This window comes from Salvelinus alpinus, chromosome 23 (genome assembly GCF_045679555.1).
Source record: "Salvelinus alpinus chromosome 23, SLU_Salpinus.1, whole genome shotgun sequence".
In the NCBI taxonomy this organism is placed as follows: Eukaryota; Metazoa; Chordata; class Actinopteri; order Salmoniformes; family Salmonidae; genus Salvelinus; species Salvelinus alpinus.
Window position 1 is genome coordinate 26,847,410 of NC_092108.1, and position 18,315 is coordinate 26,865,724.

An 18,315-nucleotide genomic window follows, 5' to 3' on the forward strand; every position below is an offset into this window, starting at 1 on the left:
TTTGACCTGCTCCTATGACACCTCAATTGTTTTTACGTTGGGGTTACATAAACTAGGGATTAAAAAAATCTGAGCATTTCCTTTTCTTTCTCTAGACTTCTCTTGGCTTAAGGACAACAAAGTCAAGGTATTGGATTGGCCAAGAAAGCCCTGACCTCAATTTGTAAAAAACGACCCACGTCCTTAATTTACTGAACACACACAGAATGCAGGTGGGGGGGGGGGGGGGGGGGGGAGTACAAATAGCTTATTATACACTGCTCAAAAAAATAAAGGGAACACTTAAACAACACAATGTAACTCCAAGTCAATCACACTTCTGTGAAATCAAACTGTCCACTTAGGAAGCAACACTGATTGACAATAAATTTCACATGCTGTAGTGCAAATGGAATAGACAACAGGTGGAAATTATAGGCAATTAGCAAGACACCCCCAATAAAGGAGTGGTTCTGCAGGTGGTGACCACAGACCACTTCTCAGTTCCTATGCTTCCTGGCTGATGTTTTGGTCACTTTTGAATGCTGGCGGTGCTTTCACTCTAGTGGTAGCATGAGACGGAGTCTACAACCCACACAAGTGGCTCAGTTAGTGCAGCTCATCCAGGATGGCACATCAATGCGAGCTGTGGCAAGAAGGTTTGCTGTGTCTGTCAGCGTAGTGTCCAGAGCATGGAGGCGCTACCAGGAGACAGGCCAGTACATCAGGAGACGTGGAAGAGGCCGTAGGAGGGCAACAACCCAGCAGCAGGACCGCTACCTCCGCCTTTGTGCAAGGAGGAGCACTGCCAGAGCCCTGCAAAATGACCTCCAGCAGGCCACAAATGTGCATGTGTCTGCTCAAACGGTCAGAAACAGACTCCATGAGGGTGGTATGAGGGCCCGACGTCCACAGGTGGGGGTTGTGCTTACAGCCCAACACCGTGCAGGACGTTTGGCATTTGCCAGAGAACACCAAGATTGGCAAATTCGCCACTGGCGCCCTGTGCTCTTCACATATGAAAGCAGGTTCACACTGAGCACATGTGACAGAACGTTCTGCTGCCTGCAACATCCTCCAGCATGACCGGTTTGGCGGTGGGTCAGTCATGGTGTGGCATTTCTTTGGGGGGGGCCGCACAGCCCTCCATGGGCTCGCCAGAGGTAGCCTGACTGCCATTAGGTACCGAGATGAGATCCTCAGACCCCTTGTGAGACCATATGCTGGTGCGGTTGGCCCTGGGTTCCTCCTAATGCAAGACAATGCTAGACCTCATGTGGCTGGAGTGTGTCAGCAGTTCCTGCAAGAGGAAGGCATTGATGCTATGGACTGGCCCGCCCGTTCCCCAGACCTGAATCCAATTGAGCACATCTGGGACATCATGTCTCGCTCCATCCACCAACGCCACGTTGCACCACAGACTGTCCAGGAGTTGGCGGATGCTTTAGTCCAGGTCTGAGAGGAGATCCCTCAGGAGACCATCCGCCACCTCATCAGGAGCATGCCCAGGCGTTGTAGGGAGGTCATACAGGCACGTGGAGGCCACACACACTACTGAGCCTCATTTTGACTTGTTTTAAGGACATTACATCAAAGTTGGATCAGCCTGTAGTGTGGTTTTCCACTTTAATTTTGAGTGTGACTCCAAATCCAGACCTCCATGGGTTGATACATTTGATTTCCATTGATCATTTTTGTGTGATTTTGTTGTCAGCACATTCAACTATGTAAAGAAAAAAGTATTTAATAAGAATAGTTCATTCATTCAGATCTAGGATGTGTTATTTTAGTGTTCCCTATATTTTTTTGAGCAGTGTATTATAAAACCAAAAAGTCAATAGATGCCAGGCATATAAGCCACTGTAGAAAATATAGAATTCTTGACATCCAAGCCCCAAACAATGTCATAACGTGATGGAAGAGAGCAAGAAATTAACAGGGCATAGCACACCCTTGTGGCAACTGATGCTCGATTACAACAATAGTTTAAATACACCATGAACCTTCAAGAGTCGTGGCCCCAGTCAGTGTATGAGTTTCAGTACTGTTGGTGACCCATATTAATCTTCAGGAGAAAACAGAGCTTGCCCGAAGCTAAGGCCTGGCCCCAGATGGAATTTTCCATTATAAGCTGCCAAACAAGACTCTTCATAGGAACTGGGAAGAATGGGTGAACACCAGCCAGGGAAAATGACTCCCCTTTTAGGTGTTTTAACCAAAGTATTTCTATGCACAACAGACTGATTTTAAATTAGACCATTAACTATACAAGTACTGAGACTGAAGAGCTTAATTCCTTCGGTTAACTCTGCACTCTGGCCATTTGACAAGGAAGCTCTCTAATACTCAACAAATCACTTCCAACCAATCATTATTTTGGTAACATTTAACTTGAAACCTAAAGTCGTAAAGGCTACATAACACTGTCATAATAATAACACTGGTTTAAACAGTCATGACTGTTAAATTATTTTTAAATCTACAGTTTCCTTTAGTACTGTAGCTGTAGTCCAAGGTCTTTCTAATGTTTTAAAGAGTAAATACTAATCACCATTACTACCAGGGTTGCGTGTTGACTCTTAACTCTGGTGGTCACATGCAATAGTATCATTCACAATGTAAGTTTGTCCTAATAATTCTATGGAGATAAGCTAGAAAACATGTGCTTGGACTAGTTCAATGAATCCCAGAGGCCAGCAAGAACACTTGACATTCTGGCTTTAGAGTCCACCCATGAAAGGCAGAAAACATAAGCTAAACAAAGCCCTCTATGTTGTCACTTTCTTTCTTTTAACCCCAAGAGGAAGTTGTTGACACTGATAAGAGTCTAAATAAGGAAGGAAGCACATCTGTCTGCAGTCCTCTAACAATACTGTTTGGCCCTCTCTAAGCTTAAGACCCAGAATGGTCTTGGTCATGATGGGTCACTGAGCTCTCAGAACATGGCAATAAGATGGTGATGTTTGCTTTCCAGAAGGGGACTGCTGCCCCCTACAGCTCTTGCAGGGCTTTTTAGCACTAATGCGCTAGGACTGTCTAGGGCAGGGGTGTCAAACTCATTCCACGGAGGGCCTAGTGTCTGCAGGTTTTTGGTTTTTCCTTTCAATAAAGCCCTAGACAACCAGGTGTGGGGAGTTCCTAACTAATTAGTGATGTTAATTCGTCAATCAAGTACAAGGGAGGAGCGAAAACCCGCAGACACTCGGCCCCCCGTGGAATGAGTTTGACACCTGTGGTCTAGGGTCTTACCATTTTGTGCCCATTTTCTTTTGATGAGCTATCTGTGTTTGCTATGGTATTTATTCCATATTATTACAGTGTGTCTGCACATAATTCAGTCATTGATAATTCTGTCAAAATCAAAGTCTAAAACCACAATAATGCTGATAACTTCCTGCCTTGAGGTTTTTCAGCAAATACAGGAAATCAGTCAGCTCTTTGAAATACATTTATTTGTATTACCTTTCCTGGTCCTAGAGAAGAGCTTGATGCTAGAGTTGGATGATGAGTTGGGCGAAGAGCGGAATATACCACTGAAGCTGAGGCAACGGGGGGATTTGGGCGGTGAGGGGACCTGGTGGGTGGAGGGGTAGGGGGAAATGGTTCTGGTTGAGCCAGGGCTGATCCGGGACTGGGAGTGGGCAGGGGCAGCCATGGGACTGGAGGGTTGGCTGACACCGGCAGGACCACCCCTCACAAAGAGTCCTTTAGTTGGGCTGACAGAGTGGCTGCAGACCTCTCCCTGAGAAAGAAGAGAGGGGAAGGTAGTTAATTTACATACACTCACGCAAATACCTTGTTTGTTTATGCATGATGTGTCACTATACAGTTAAGCAGAATGATATATTGACACCTGGGAATATTGTGACAGAGGCTTTGTGGACTGTAGTCAAAGAAACCACAAGTCCACATTAGCATAATAAAAAATAAATTTTGCCTCACAATTTCAATTTGTTTGATTTATAATGCATTAGAGCCTGAGTGGAATATATAAGGCTTGACAGTCTGTAGGAGATGCCCACGGCTTGGGTGAAGTCACTTCTCTTTGTCTAAGATATGAAACCATGTGACCTATCACATTACCCCGTGGAACTGCATGCATACAGTAGTAGCACCCAGTGTTGGGGAAGCTACTATGAAAATATAGTTTACCAAGCTACCAATTACTTCACACTGGAAGAAGTTAAGCTACACTAAAGCTACCTTTAAGAAAAACTGTTTATTTAAAGTTACTTTGAAAAAGTAGCTCATCACTATATCTAAACTACTTTGTGAAAAATTATCATATATAATTCTGAAAATGTCAAGACTACAAATTGCAAGAACTGTTCACTTTGGGGTCATACGTTAACAGAATGTGTAATTTAGCCTATTGAACACAAAAACTGTTTCAAGTAGGAACTAGGCAGGTCTGGTTCCAAAAAAGGAAATTGCCTACTTCACCCATATTTTCTTTTTTGCAGAAAAAGTAGAGTGCAGTTCCAGTAGTTAGCTAGACCGCTACATGGCAAAAAAAAAGTAATCAACTACTGAAAACACTACCTAGATTTGAATTTAGTTCAACTACCACCAAGCTACTGCAAAATGTAGTTAAATTACTAGTTGAACTACAGAGTTCACTACTCCCCAACACTGGTAGCATCACAAGGAAGTATCATGTTGTGAGCTCTATCCAGACAATAACACCATTGGCTGGTTTTAGGGGTCGATAAGGCCAGATGGCCAATGACAGAGCACCTGGGGGTGACACAGGATTCCGCACAATGCTATGACTACCCAGGTCCAGAGATGTTTAAGGGTTAAACCCAAAATAAAAAAACACATCATACTGTGGCACTTCCTGATATTTTGAAAGTTCTGTACCTTGAAAACTGATTGCTGACATGAAAAACATTTTAGGGTTGCATCAAAGGACTAATGAAACAAATACCAAAATATAGTTTGAGTGGTATTTTTCCTTTAAGTCGATCTAAGATTGTCTGCAGGTACCAGTTTACTATTTTTATTTTACGGAAGAGGTTATGACCATTATGCTTTTAAGGCTTATTATGTATTAAACTGCAATTTACTTTCCCCCCCCTTTTTCGTGGTATCCAATTGGTAGTTACAGTCTTGTCTCATCGTTGCAACTCCCATACGAACTCGGGAGAGGCGAAGGTTGAGAGCCGTACGTCCTCCGAAAAACACAACACAACCAACCGCACTGCTTCTTGACACAATGCCCACTTAACCTGGAAGCCAGCCGCACCAATGTGTCGGGGGAAACACGTACACCTGATGACCTTTTCAATGTGCACTGCGCCCGGCCCACCACAGGAGTCGCTAGTGCGCAATGGGACAAGAACATCCCTGCCGGCCAAACCCTCCCCTAACCCGGACGACGCTGGGCCTGCCGGTCGCGGCCGGCTGCGACAGAGCCTGGACTCAAACCCAGAATCTCTAGTGGCACAACTAGCATTGCGATGCAGTGCCTTAGACAACAGGGCCACTCGGGGGGGGGGGGCCCATTAAACTTCAAGTTTTACCTATTCCAGTACTTTCAATATATATATATATATATATATATATATATATATATATATATATATATATATATATATATATATATATATATATACACTGCTCAAAAAAATAAAGGGAACACTTAAACAACACAATGTAACTCCAAGTCAATCAGACTTCTGTGAAATCAAACTGTCCACTTAGGAAGCAACACTGATTGACAATAAATTTCACATGCTGTTGTGCAAATGGAATAGACAAAAGGTGGAAATTATAGGCAATTAGCAAGACACCCCCAATAAAAGAGTGGTTCTGCAGGTGGTGACCACAGACCACTTCTCAGTTCCTATGCTTCCTGGCTGATGTTTTGGTCACTTTTGAATGCTGGCGGTGCTTTCACTCTAGTGGTAGCATGAGACGGAGTCTACAACCCACACAAGTGGCTCAGGTAGTGCAGCTCATCCAGGATGGCACATCAATGCGAGCTGTGGCAAGAATGTTAGCTGTGTCTGTCAGCGTAGTGTCCAGAGCATGGAGGCGCTACCAGGAGACAGGCCAGTACATCAGGAGACGTGGAGGAGGCCGTAGGAGGGCAACAACCCAGCAGCAGGACCGCTACCTCCGCCTTTGTGCAAGGCGGAGCACTGCCAGAGCCCTGCAAAATGACCTCCAGCAGGCCACAAATGTGCATGCATATTGGGGGTGTCTTGCTAATTGCCTATAATTTCCACCTTTTGTCTATTCCATTTGCACAACAGCATGTGAAATTTATTGTCAATCAGTGTTGCTTCCTAAGTGGACAGTTTGATTTCACAGAAGTCTGATTGACTTGGAGTTACATTGTGTTGTTTAAGTGTTCCCTTTATTTTTTTGAGCAGTGTATATATATTTTTTTTAATCCCATATGACGGAACTCCATTGCAGTGACCAAGAACATTAACCCCTGTGTTCAATAGTATTACAGATGACTGACTGTAGGACACCATCTAGCTTACAGTGGACTACCTATCTGGGAAACAGGTTAAAGCCTTTCTTTGTGTTGTGGGTAAATGTGCTACAGATTGAGACTGAGAAGGAGCTCCGTCAAACATGTCTGAAGGGGAAACTCACAGAGTAAGGCTGCCTAATTTTAAGCCGTACCTGGCGGTCAGTGAAAAAGCAGTGCAACATGTGTTGCAAAAAAATATGGGTAAAAGTAGGAGGCGGAAAATTAGAAAATTTCATACACTTATAAGTTAAAGCCTATTGGGAATTGTGTTACTGTATATTAATAAGCGAATGCGAAAATGTTTTGATAAAACACTAGCAGTGTTTTTAGATGAAACAGTAAAATATTGCAGAGAAGTGTTTAGGTGACAGAATACAGGCTACGAACTCAAAGGACTGCCAAGAGCAAATTACAACCATGCCTACAGTGCATTTGGGAGAGGTTTCTCTAAACATTACCTATTGGTCCAGATATACTGGTACTGTACAACATATCACCAAATCAGTCCTGAGCCTCTCTAGTTTCCTTTCCACAATATTTGAGCATGATATTAGCTTAAGACTGGCCCTACTCTACAGACATTTCTGTTTGGCCAATCCTGTAACATATGAGAGACAGCACACACCCTACTTCTCTGTTTGCCAACAAACGTTCTTATTGCGCAACAGCGTGTTTAGGCAAGCTAGTCAGATTGGAGAGTTTTATCAACAAATCTATCAGCTAGTTCAAAACATGAGGAAAGACCGGTGGTTCAAGTTAAGTTAATGGTCACATGCACACGTGAAATGCCTTTCTTGCAAGCGCTAATTCACTACGCACAGTTGAATTTTTTTTTATTTCAAGAAGGATTCAAATCCTATATTTCAGAGAAAAGACTGAGGTTGTTGGGAAAAGAACTACTGAAAGCACTTAAAGACCGACTCAGACAATGTAAAAGACTAAGAAGGAAGAGAAGCTTGCTTTGTAGAAAAGCATGATATAAGGCTAGTAAAAATTCTCACTCAGTGAGAAGAAGCAAAATAAAACCGCTACCAACTCAAAACAACACTTATAGTAAGAGATTGCACAACCAAGAAGTTGTCTAAACATCTCTGTAGGGCTGAGGCCAATTAGACAACTGGTCAATTGTTGTCTTCAGGCTGTTGGTCAACAGAGATTGTGTTACTGCTCAACTAAAACTTACATATAACCTGTTTTTGCTTTGTCATTATGGAGGTATTGACTGTAGATTGATGAGGGGAGAAAAAAACGATTTAAAACATTTTAGAATAACGCTGTAATGTAACAAAAAGTGAAGAAAGTCAAGGGGTCTGAAAACTTTCCGAACGCACTGTACACACAACCAGTCAAATGTTTGGACACATACTCATTCAAGGGTTTAACTTGAATTTTTACTATTGTCTACATTGTAGAATAATAGTGAAGACATCAAAAAAACACATATGGAATCATGAAACACCCCCCCCAAAAAAGTGTTAAATAAATACAAATATATTTTATAGTTGAGATTCTTCAAAGTAGCCACCCTTTGTCTTGATGACAGCTTTGCACACTCTTGGCATTTTCTCAACTAGCTCATGAAGTAGTCACCTGGAACGCATTTCAATTAACAGGTGTACCTTGATAAAAGTTAACTTGTGGAATATCTTTCTTCTTAATGTGTTTGAGCCAATCAGTTGTGTTACAAGGTGGGGTGGTATACAGAAGATAGTCCATATTACAGCAAGAACAGCTCAAATTAGCAAAGAGAAACGACAGTCCATAATAACTTTAAGACATGAAGGTCAGTCAATGCGGAACATTTCAAGAACTTCGAAAGTTTATTCAAGTGCAGTCGCAAAAACCATCAAGTGCTATGATGAAACTGGCTCTCATGAGGACCGCCACAGGAAAGGAAGACCGAGTTACCTCTGCTGCAGAGGATAAGTTCATTAGAGTTACCAGCCTCAGAAATTGCAGCCCAAATAAATGCTTCACAGAGTTCAAGTAACAGACACATCTCAACATCAACTGTTCAGAGGAGACTGCGTGAATCAGGCCTTCATGGTCGAATTGCTGCAAAGAAACCACTACTAAAGGACACCAATAATAAGAAGAGACTTGCTTGGGCCAAGAAACATGAGCAATGGACATTAGACCAGTGGAGATCTGTCCTTTGGTCTGATGAGTCAAAATTAGATTTTTGGTTCCAACCGCTGTGTCTTTGTGAGACGCCAAGTAGGTGAACGAATGATCTCTGCATGTGTGGTTCCCACAGTGAAGCATGGAGGAGGTGGTGTGATGGTGCTTTGCTGGTGACACGTCAGTAATTTATTTAGAAATCAAGGCACACTTACAGTCAGAAGCTTACTTACACAATCAAATCAAAGTTTATTTGTCACGTGCGTCGAATACAACCTTAGTGAAATGCTTACTTACCAATAGTGCAAAAAAAAGGTATTAGGTGAACAATAGGTAGGTAAAGAAATTAAAACAGTAAAAAGACAGGCTATATACAGTAGCGAGGCTGTAAAAGTAGCGAGGCTACATACAGACACCGGTTAGTCAGGCTGATTGAGGTAGTATGTACATGTAGATATGGTTAAAGTGACTATGCATATATGATGAACAGAGAGTAGCAGTAGCGTAAAAGAGGGGTTGGCTGGTGGAACACAGTGCAGATAGCCCGGTTAGCCAATGTGCGGGAGCAGTGGTTGTTCGGCCCAATTGAGGTAGTATGTACATGAGTGTATAGTTATAATGACTATGCATATATGATAAACAGAGAGTAGCAGCAGCATAAAAAGAGGGGTTGCGAGGGGGGGCTCACAATGCAAATAGTCCGGGCAGCCATTTGATTACCTGTTCAGGAGTCTTAGCCAATTACATTTAAACTCAGTTTTTCACAATTCCTGACATTTAATCCTAGTAAAAATGACCTGTCTTAGGTCAGTTAGGATCACCACTTTATTTTAAGAATGTGAAATGTAAGACTAATAGTAGTAGAGAGAATGATTTATTTCAACTTTTATTTGTTTCACCATATTCCCAGTGGGTCAGAAGTTTACATACACTCAAATAGTATTTGGTAGCATTGCCTTTAAATTGTTTAACTTGGGTCAAATGTTTCCGGTAGCCTTCAACAAGCTTCTACTAATAAGTTGGGTGAATTTTGGCCCATTCCTCCTGACAGAGCTGGCGTAACTGAGTCAGGTTTGTAGGCCTTCTTGCTTGCACACGCTTTTTCAGTTCTGCCCACAAATCTTTTATTGGATTGAGGTCAGGGCTTGTGATGGCCACTCCAAAACCTTGACTTTGTTGTCCTGAAGTTTGGAAGTATGCTTGGGGTCATTGTCCATTTGGAAGACCCATTTGCAACCAAGCTTTAACTTCCTGACTGATGTCTTGAGATGTTGCTTCAAAATATCCACATACTTTTCCTTTCGCATGATGCCATCTATTTTGTGAAGTGCACCAATCCCGGAGTCGCCTCTTCACTGTTGACGAGTTTCAGAAGGAAGTTCTTTGTTTCTGGCCATTTTGAGCCTGTAATCGAACCCACAAATGCTGATGCTCCAGATACTCAACAAGTTTAAAGAAGGCAAGTTTTATTGCTTCTTTAAAATCAGCACAACAGTTTTCAGCTGTGCTAACATAATTGCAAAAGGGTTTTCTAATGATCAATTAGCCTTTTAAAATGGTAAACTTGGATTAGCTAACAACGTTCCATTGGAACACAGGAGTGATGGTTGCAGATAATGGGCCTCTGTACGCCTATGTAGATATTCCATTAACCTCCCCCAACAAAGCAATTTCCAGCTACAATACTCATTTACAAGATTAACAGTCTACACAGTATTTCTGATACCTTTTGTTATTTTAAAATGGACAAAAAAGTGGTTTTCTTTAAGAAACAAGGACATTTCTAAGTGACCCCAAACTTTTGAATGGTAGTGTATGTACAGTTGAATTCGGATGTTTCCATACATTTAGGTTGGAGTCATTAAAACTCACTTTTCTACCACTCCACAAATTTCTTGTTAACAAGCTATAGTTTTGGCAAGTCGGTTAGGACATCTACTTTGTGCATGTCACAAATAATTTTTCCAACAATTGATTACAGACAGATTATTTCACTGTATCACAATTCCAGTGGGTCAGAAGTTTACATACACCAAGTTGACTGTGCCTTTAAACAGCTTGGAAAATTCCAGAAACTGATGTCATGGCTTTAGAAGCTTCTGATTGATATCATTTGAGTCAATTGGAGGTGTACCTGTGGATGTATTTCAAGGCCTACCTTCAAACTCAGTGCCTCTTTGCTTGACATCATTGGAAAATCAAAAACAAAACAAATCATCCAAGACCTCAGAAAACTAATTTTAGACCTCCACAAGGCTGGTTCATCCTTGGGAGCAATTTCCAAACGCCTGAAGGTACCACATTCATCTGTACAAACAATAGTACGCAAGTATAAACACCATGGGACCACACAGCCGTCATACCGCTCAGGAAGGAGACGCGTTCTGTCTCCTAGAGATGAATGTACTTTGATGCGAAAAGTGCAAATCAGTCCCAGAACAACAGCAAAGGAGCTGCTGAAGATGCTGGAGGAAACAGGTACAAAGATATATATATATATATCCACAGTAAAAAGAGTCGTATAAATCGACATAACCTGAAAGGCCGCTCAGCAAGGAAGAAGCCACTGCTCCAAAACCGCCATAAAAAAACATGGGGACAAAGATCGTACTTTTTGGAGAAATGTCCTCTGGTCTGATGAAACAAAAATAGAACTGTTTGGCCATAATGACCATTGTTATGTTTGGAGGAAAAAGGGGGATGCTTGCAAGACGAAGAACACCATCCCAACCGTGAAGCAAATCAAATTGTATTTGTCACATACACATGGTTAGCAGATGTTAATGCGAGTGTAGCGAAATGCTTGTGCTTCTAGTTCCGACAATGCAGTAATAACCAACGAGTAATCTAACCTAACAATTTCACAACAACTACCTTATACGCACAAGTGTAACTGGATGAAGAATATGTACATAAAGATATATGAATGAGTGATGGTACAGAACGGCATAGGCAAGATGCAGTAGATGGTATCGAGTACAGTATATACATACCCTACATTACTCATCTCGTATGTAAACATTATATTAAGTGGCATTGTTTAAAGTGGCTAGTGATACATTTTTTACATCAATTTTTATATTATTGGAGTTGAGTCAGTATGTTGGCAGCAGCCACTCAATGTTAGTGGTGGCTGTTTAACAATCTGATGGCCTTGAGATAAGACTGAAAAACAGCTTCTTCGGTCCCTGCTTTGTGCACCTGTACTGACCACGCCTTCTGGATGATAGCGGGGTGAACAGGCAGTGGCTCGGGTGGTTGTTGTCCTTGATGATCTTTATGGCCTTCCTGTGACATCGGGTGGTGTAGGTGTCCTGGGGGGCAGGTAGTTTGCCCCCGGTGATGCGTTGTGCAGACCTCACTACCCTCTGGAGAGCCTTAGGGTTGTGGGCGGAGCAGTTGCCGTACCAGGCGGTGATACAGCCCGACAGGATGCTCTCGATTGTGCATCTGTAAAAGTTTGTGAGTGCTTTTGGTGAAAGCCGAATTTCTTCAGCCTCCTGATGTTGAAGAGGCGCTGCTGCGCCTTTTTCACCACGCTGTCTGTGTGGGTGGACAAATGCAGTATGTCCGTGAGGTGTACGCCGAGGAACTTAAAACTTATTACCCTCTCCACTACTGTCTAAGCACGGGGTGGCAGCATCATGTTGTGGGGGTGCTTTGCTGCAGGAGGGACTGCTATACTTCACAAAATAGATGGCCTCATGATGCAGGAAAAATGATGTGGATATATTGAAGCAACATCTCAAGAATTCAGTCGGGAAGTTAAAGCTTGGTCGCAAATGGGTCTTCCAAATGGACAACGACCCCAATCATACTTCCAAAGTTGTGGCAAAATGGTTTAATGACAACAAAGTCAAGGTATTGGAGTGGCCATCACAAAGCTCTGACCTCAATCCCATAGAAAATTTGTGGACAGAACTGAAAAAGCGTGTGCGAGCAAGGAGGCCGACAAACCTGACTCAGCTACACCAGCTCTGTCACGAGGAATGGGCCAACATTCACCCATCTTATTTTGGGAAGCTTGTGGAAGGCTACCCAAATCATTTGACCCAAGTTTAAATTGTTTAAGGCAATGCTACTAAATACTAATTGAGTGTATGTAAACTTCTGACCCACTGGGAATGTGATGAAAGAAATAAAAGCTGAAATAAATCATTCTCTCTACTATTATTCTGACATTTCACATTCTTAAAATAAAGTGGTGATCCTAACTGACCTAAGACAGGTAATTTCTACTAGGATTAAATGTCAGGAATTGTGAAAAACGGAGTTTAAATGTATTTGGCTAAGGTGTATGTAAACTTCCAACTGTATGTATGCATGTAAATAAACATACTGTAGCAAGTCAGGGCAAGAATGGACTCAGCAGAAATGACTTCTGCTGAGGCCATATCACCGTAAATGCTCCATGGCCAATGCATATGTTGGATTAAGCATGTACCTAGATGCACAACGCACTTCTCTCTCCAGAATGCACTCTCTCCCGCCAATTTGTGCACATTCATAATTTCATTGTATGAGTTTGATTGTTAGTGTATATCAATTCTCCATTACATATATCACCAGTAGATCTACTGTTAATTCCTAAATCTACAATGTTTGTTACAGTAATTTATTTTAATGCATTCAATATTATTATTCCAGTCTTCCTGTTCTCATTGTCAGAGTGGCATATTGTTTGCAGAGTGCACAACCTACACTACAGTACACTTGTGAGAAACAAGTTTTGGTTTACTGAATTCCATTTATGAGTTCTGTGAATTTAGTCATTGTCTTTTGTTTGGTGTGCTCCTGTCAATGTTGAGTAAGCACGCCCACACAAACTCAGCAAAAAAAAGAAACATCCCTTTTTCAGGACCCTGTCTTTCAAAGATAATTCGTAGAAATCCAAATAACTTCACAGATCTTCATTGTAAATGGTTTAAACACTGTTTCCCATGCTTGTTCAATGAACCATAAACAATTCATGAACATGCACCAGTGGAACGGTCGTTAAGACACGAACAGCTTACAGATGGTAGGCAATTAATGTCACAGTTATGAAAACTTAGGACACTAAAGATGCCTTTCTACTGACTCTGAAATACACCAAAAGAAAGATGCCAGGGTCCCTGCTCATCTGCAGGAACATGCCGTAGGCATGAGGACTGCAGATGTGGCCAGGGCAATAAATTGCAATGTCCGTACTATGAGACGCCTAAGACAGCGCTACAGGGAGACAGGACGGACAGCTGATCGTCCTCGCAGTGGCACACCACGTGCAACAACACCTGCACAGGATCGGTACATCTGAACATCACAGCTGCGGGACAGGTGCAGGATGGCAACAACAACTGCCCGAGTTACACCAGGAACGCACAATCCTTCCATCAGTGCTCAGACTGTCCGCAATAGGCTGAGAGAGGCTGGACTGTTGGCTTGTAGGCCTGTTGTAAGGCAGGTCCTCACCAGACATCACCGGCAACAACGTCACCTATGAGCATAAACCCACCATCGCTGGACCAGACAGGACTGGCAAAAAGTGCTCTTCACTGACGAGTCGCAGTTTTGTCTCACCAGGGGTGATGGTCAGATTCGCGTTTATTGTCGAAGGAATGAGCGTCACACAGAGGGCTGTACTCTGGAGCGGGATTGAAGGTGGAGGGTCCGTCATGGTCTGGGGCCGCGTGTCACAGCATCATCGGACTGAGCTTGTTGTCATTGCAGGCAATCTCAATGCTGTGCGTTACAGGGAAGACATCCTCCTCCCTAATGTGGTACTCTTCCTGCAGGCTTATCCTGACATGACCCTCCAGCATGACAAATCCACCAGCCGTACTGCTCGTTCTGTGCATGATTTCCTGCAAGACAGGAATGTCAGTGTTCTGCCATGGCCAGCGAAGAGCCAGGATCTCAATTCCATTGAGCATGTCAGGGACCTGTTGGATTGGAGGGTGAGGGCTAGGGCTAGGGCCATTCCCCCCAGAAATGTCCGGGAACTTGCAGGTGCCTTGTTGGAAGAGCTGGCAAATCTGGTGCAGTCCATGAGGAGGAGATGCACTGCAGTACTTATTGCAGCTGGTGGCCACACCAGATACTGACTATTACTTTTTGAACCCCCCTTTGTTCAGGGACAGATTATTCCATTTCTGTTAGTCACATGACTGTGGAACTTGTTCAGTTTATGTCTCAGTTGTTGAATCTTATGTTCATACAAATATTTACACATGTTAAGTTTGCTGAAAATAAGGACATTGACAGTGAGGACGTTTCTTTTTTTGCTGAGTTTAGAAGTAGGACTATAGACTACCTGGCCTGCGCACAAATGTGCCCATTAGGGGATCTGATAGTATTTCTGATTGGCTTAACACATCACCACTAATGACTTGTGGAGCTTCTCAAAGTAATGTTTCTTCACCTGAAACAGCAAGCAAACAAAGTCTGTTTTTACATCCATTGAGAATTACAATAGTTCAAAGTATTTAAAAAATCTTTCCAGCTGTCTCCCTTTCGATAACCACTGGGCATGAAAGTTAAAAATGTCAAGCTCTGATCCAGTGGAAATGTCATAAAATAGGCTTCATATTAGTGCTTGACTTGGACTGAAATAGGTTCCAGTACTCATTTTGGGTGCTGGTACTGTTTATATTTAGGTGCAGGAGCTCCACAATACTTTTGAGCAAATATTCTATAAAGAGGAATAGGATATCAAGCAGTAGAACATTTGAGGTGCTGAATAGAGATGTGATTAACCACATGACAATGATTGAGATATGAAGACGTTATTGTAAATTTAATTAAACGGTTTCACGAAAATGTGCTTATCAAAACCTTAACTGGCACGCAGATCGGTAGAAATTAAGATAAATTGGCATTCCACATGAGAAAGGTTGCCGACTCCTCGTGTAGCCTATTACCGGCAACTTCAGGAGAGTAATGGCAGAATCTGCAAAAGCCAGTAGGAGCGTTAAGAGAATAGTTGGGTCAGGTTAAGTTTTTTTCCCTTCTGATTATCTAGATCTCTGGATTCCTCGAGGAATCAAACTGTAAGGTTAAAGGATCAGACAAGCTCAATGCATATAGTTGATTTTATTAAAACACATAGGGTGTGTCCATATATGGAGAAAATCCTTTTAAACATTTTGAGCAATAGATTGGTCGAAAAAAAGACGACTTTCAGGCGACCAAGATTTTAATTAGCCGGGATAGCCCTACATCGCTGATAACCAGTCTTTGAAACTTAGCATGCTTTCTACTATTATAAACACCCATGTCTCAATATAATGCTGAGCTCCTGCTACTGAGCAGAGCAACCTTCATTAAGTCCAGAGAGACCACTACAAACTCACTGTCATGTGACATCCATTTCCACGGGACATCATCAGACATCTACGCACCCAACTAGAAGTACCATCAGAGGGCTCCGGAACAATGTCTGTCACACTGCCTGTGTCCAAACACAGTGCTCAAATAACTTAAAACCATTCAAAAGAGTCCAGTGCAGCAGTTTTTATTTCAATATCAAATCATTTCTGGGTAACAATGAAATACCTTACTGTGATTGTTTTCAATTAAACTGATCAAAGAAAAACAAAAATAGCTTCTTAGCAAAGAGCAATTTCTCAAGCAAGAATTTGATCAGACTGTTTGGAAGTGGTCTGAGTGGAGGGGGAAACTATCTGTTATTGGCAGAGAGGTTTAGAACTCTTTCTTAATTGGTCTATTAACTAATTTACCATCTGCTGATGTCAACAGGCAGGCCAGAACTCCATCCCAACAAAACAGGCTGAAATTTCAAACAAATCTTACACTAAAGGGGCATTATGATAATTTTCACAGTATTATTCCAACATCATAGTGTGGAAATATATATAAAGCACAGGAACATCATGTTTTGGACCGCACTGGGCCTTTAAAATTAAGGGTAAAGGTGAGAAGCGCAATGCTGTCAGTCAAGAATAACTTAATTGTGTGTAACCACGAGTATGATGAAAAGACCATTTACATTTGGATAGCCATCCTTGCCCGAGCCTCCAGACTTGCCGTCCAGTATGGGGAAGGCGAAAGCACTTACGTCCTGCAGACAGAGAAGGCTTTTAGCCAATTTTTACAAGAAAAATGGACTATCAATGTTACATCCAGAGAGTGATTGATTGGACCCAAATGTAATTTTCGGCTTTAGGTTCAATCTTTAATACTGGACAATCTGCTTCCGGCGAGACATGTTAAGCTCTGAAAGAGGAGAAACGTGTTAAACCACTACTGGGGCATGACATGACCAGGAAATACAATTTCCCTAACTTTCCGTATAGGCCTACTGTATAACATTCAAGTTCTGCATGTCAATCATCATGTTTAAAAAGGAGAAAAGGCAACAATTCATAGCAATAAACAAATGTAATTGCATGGAAAATCAGATGTGTATACACATCTAGAGGCATTTTTAATCCATGCACTACTCCTGGGAGGGCATGGGAAGGCATGTGATTGCATGGTTCTAATGGATGCCATCCAAAGAATACCAATGAGGTGCAGCAACATGAATGTAGCAGCAGTCAACACCGACAGTAATAATCCACTGTCATTCAAATAACTTAGGGCCTATTTGCTCTGCAGATGTTGGGGCATTTTCTTAATATAGAAAATGCAAGCTTAGATAATGCACATAGTATAAATACATGATTATGGTCAGATGTTGTCTGGGGAAACAAAGAAAACCCATAATGATGCTAGCCTGGTTTAACCAGACTGTACACAGTGCTCACTGCTCACCATTGTTTCAGGCTGATATGATGCCAATGCGATCAGTGACTTGGTTCATTTGAGCAGAGAGAACATGATGCAAGGGGAAACCAGAATAATACTCTGAAATCCAATAAAATCAGGACTTTCTCTCTCACTTCTTTGTTGCCCCTAGTTACAGTGCAGGGACACAATGCATCATGACTCAGTGGTTTAGAGCAGACCAGAGTAGTGTGTTTCCAGCTGTTTCCCTAGCTTCCTCTTTCTTCTCACACAAAAACATCAAATACCTTATTGCCTATAAGCCGACTAGACTGGAAATAATTGTTCTAAACAGTGACGATAACAATAACTGAATAACAGTAACGGAATAACAATGCTGGTGCATTTAGGAATGAATAAAGGCCCCATTAGACCTCAGTGGTATTTGGATTGTGTAAATAGACCAGTACAGGGTGAGTTTTAAGTCTGAGTATGGGATGGGCTTCAGGTCTTTGACATGATTTCAATGCATCATATGTTGATTGTGGTAGTGATGATGAAAATGATGGCATATTGCATTGAAATTTAGATGTGCATAGACATGAACATTTCACCCCCAAAATCAAGTGAATAACTGATGTTGAGTCCATGTTTTGAAGACTTGATGCTGGGGCGGCAGGTAGCCTAGTGGTTAGCGCGTTCGGACTAGTAACCGCAAGATCGAATCTCCGAGCTGACAAGTTAAAAATCTGTCGTTCTGCCCCTGTACAAGGCAGTTAACCCACTGTTCCTAGGCCGTCATTGTAAGTAAGAATTTGTTCTTAACTGACTTGTCTAGTTAAATAAAGGTTTAAACAAATGGGGGGGAAACTAGCATCATCTCATGCCTGTGCAAAGAACCTGTCAAAAAAGGCAACAATGTTGTTTTTGATGTAATTACAAAATTAATATATATACACAAAACACATATATAAAAACATGACCTCAACTGTGAGAACTAGACGCTGTGAATTGGAAAA

At 42.0% G+C, this 18,315-nt stretch overlaps 1 protein-coding gene across 3 annotated transcripts in view; it reads right to left on the reverse strand.

Moving 5' to 3' along the window:
* Positions 1–18,315, reverse strand: part of LOC139550686 (5'-AMP-activated protein kinase subunit gamma-2-like) — a 47,700-nt gene that overhangs the window by 28,900 nt on the left and 485 nt on the right. For 2 of the 3 annotated variants that reach the window (XR_011670110.1, XM_071361744.1), the window contains exons 2-3: positions 16,578–16,649; positions 3,442–3,721 (exon numbers count right to left, since the gene is read on the reverse strand). Coding sequence is in view for 2 of the 3 variants with exons in the window: in XM_071361744.1 (XP_071217845.1) it covers positions 3,442–3,721; positions 16,578–16,649 (352 nt within the window). In the remaining variant the exon portion in view is untranslated. The remainder of the gene's footprint in view (positions 1–3,441; positions 3,722–16,577; positions 16,650–18,315) is intronic. The other variant, XM_071361745.1, reaches the window with a different exon arrangement.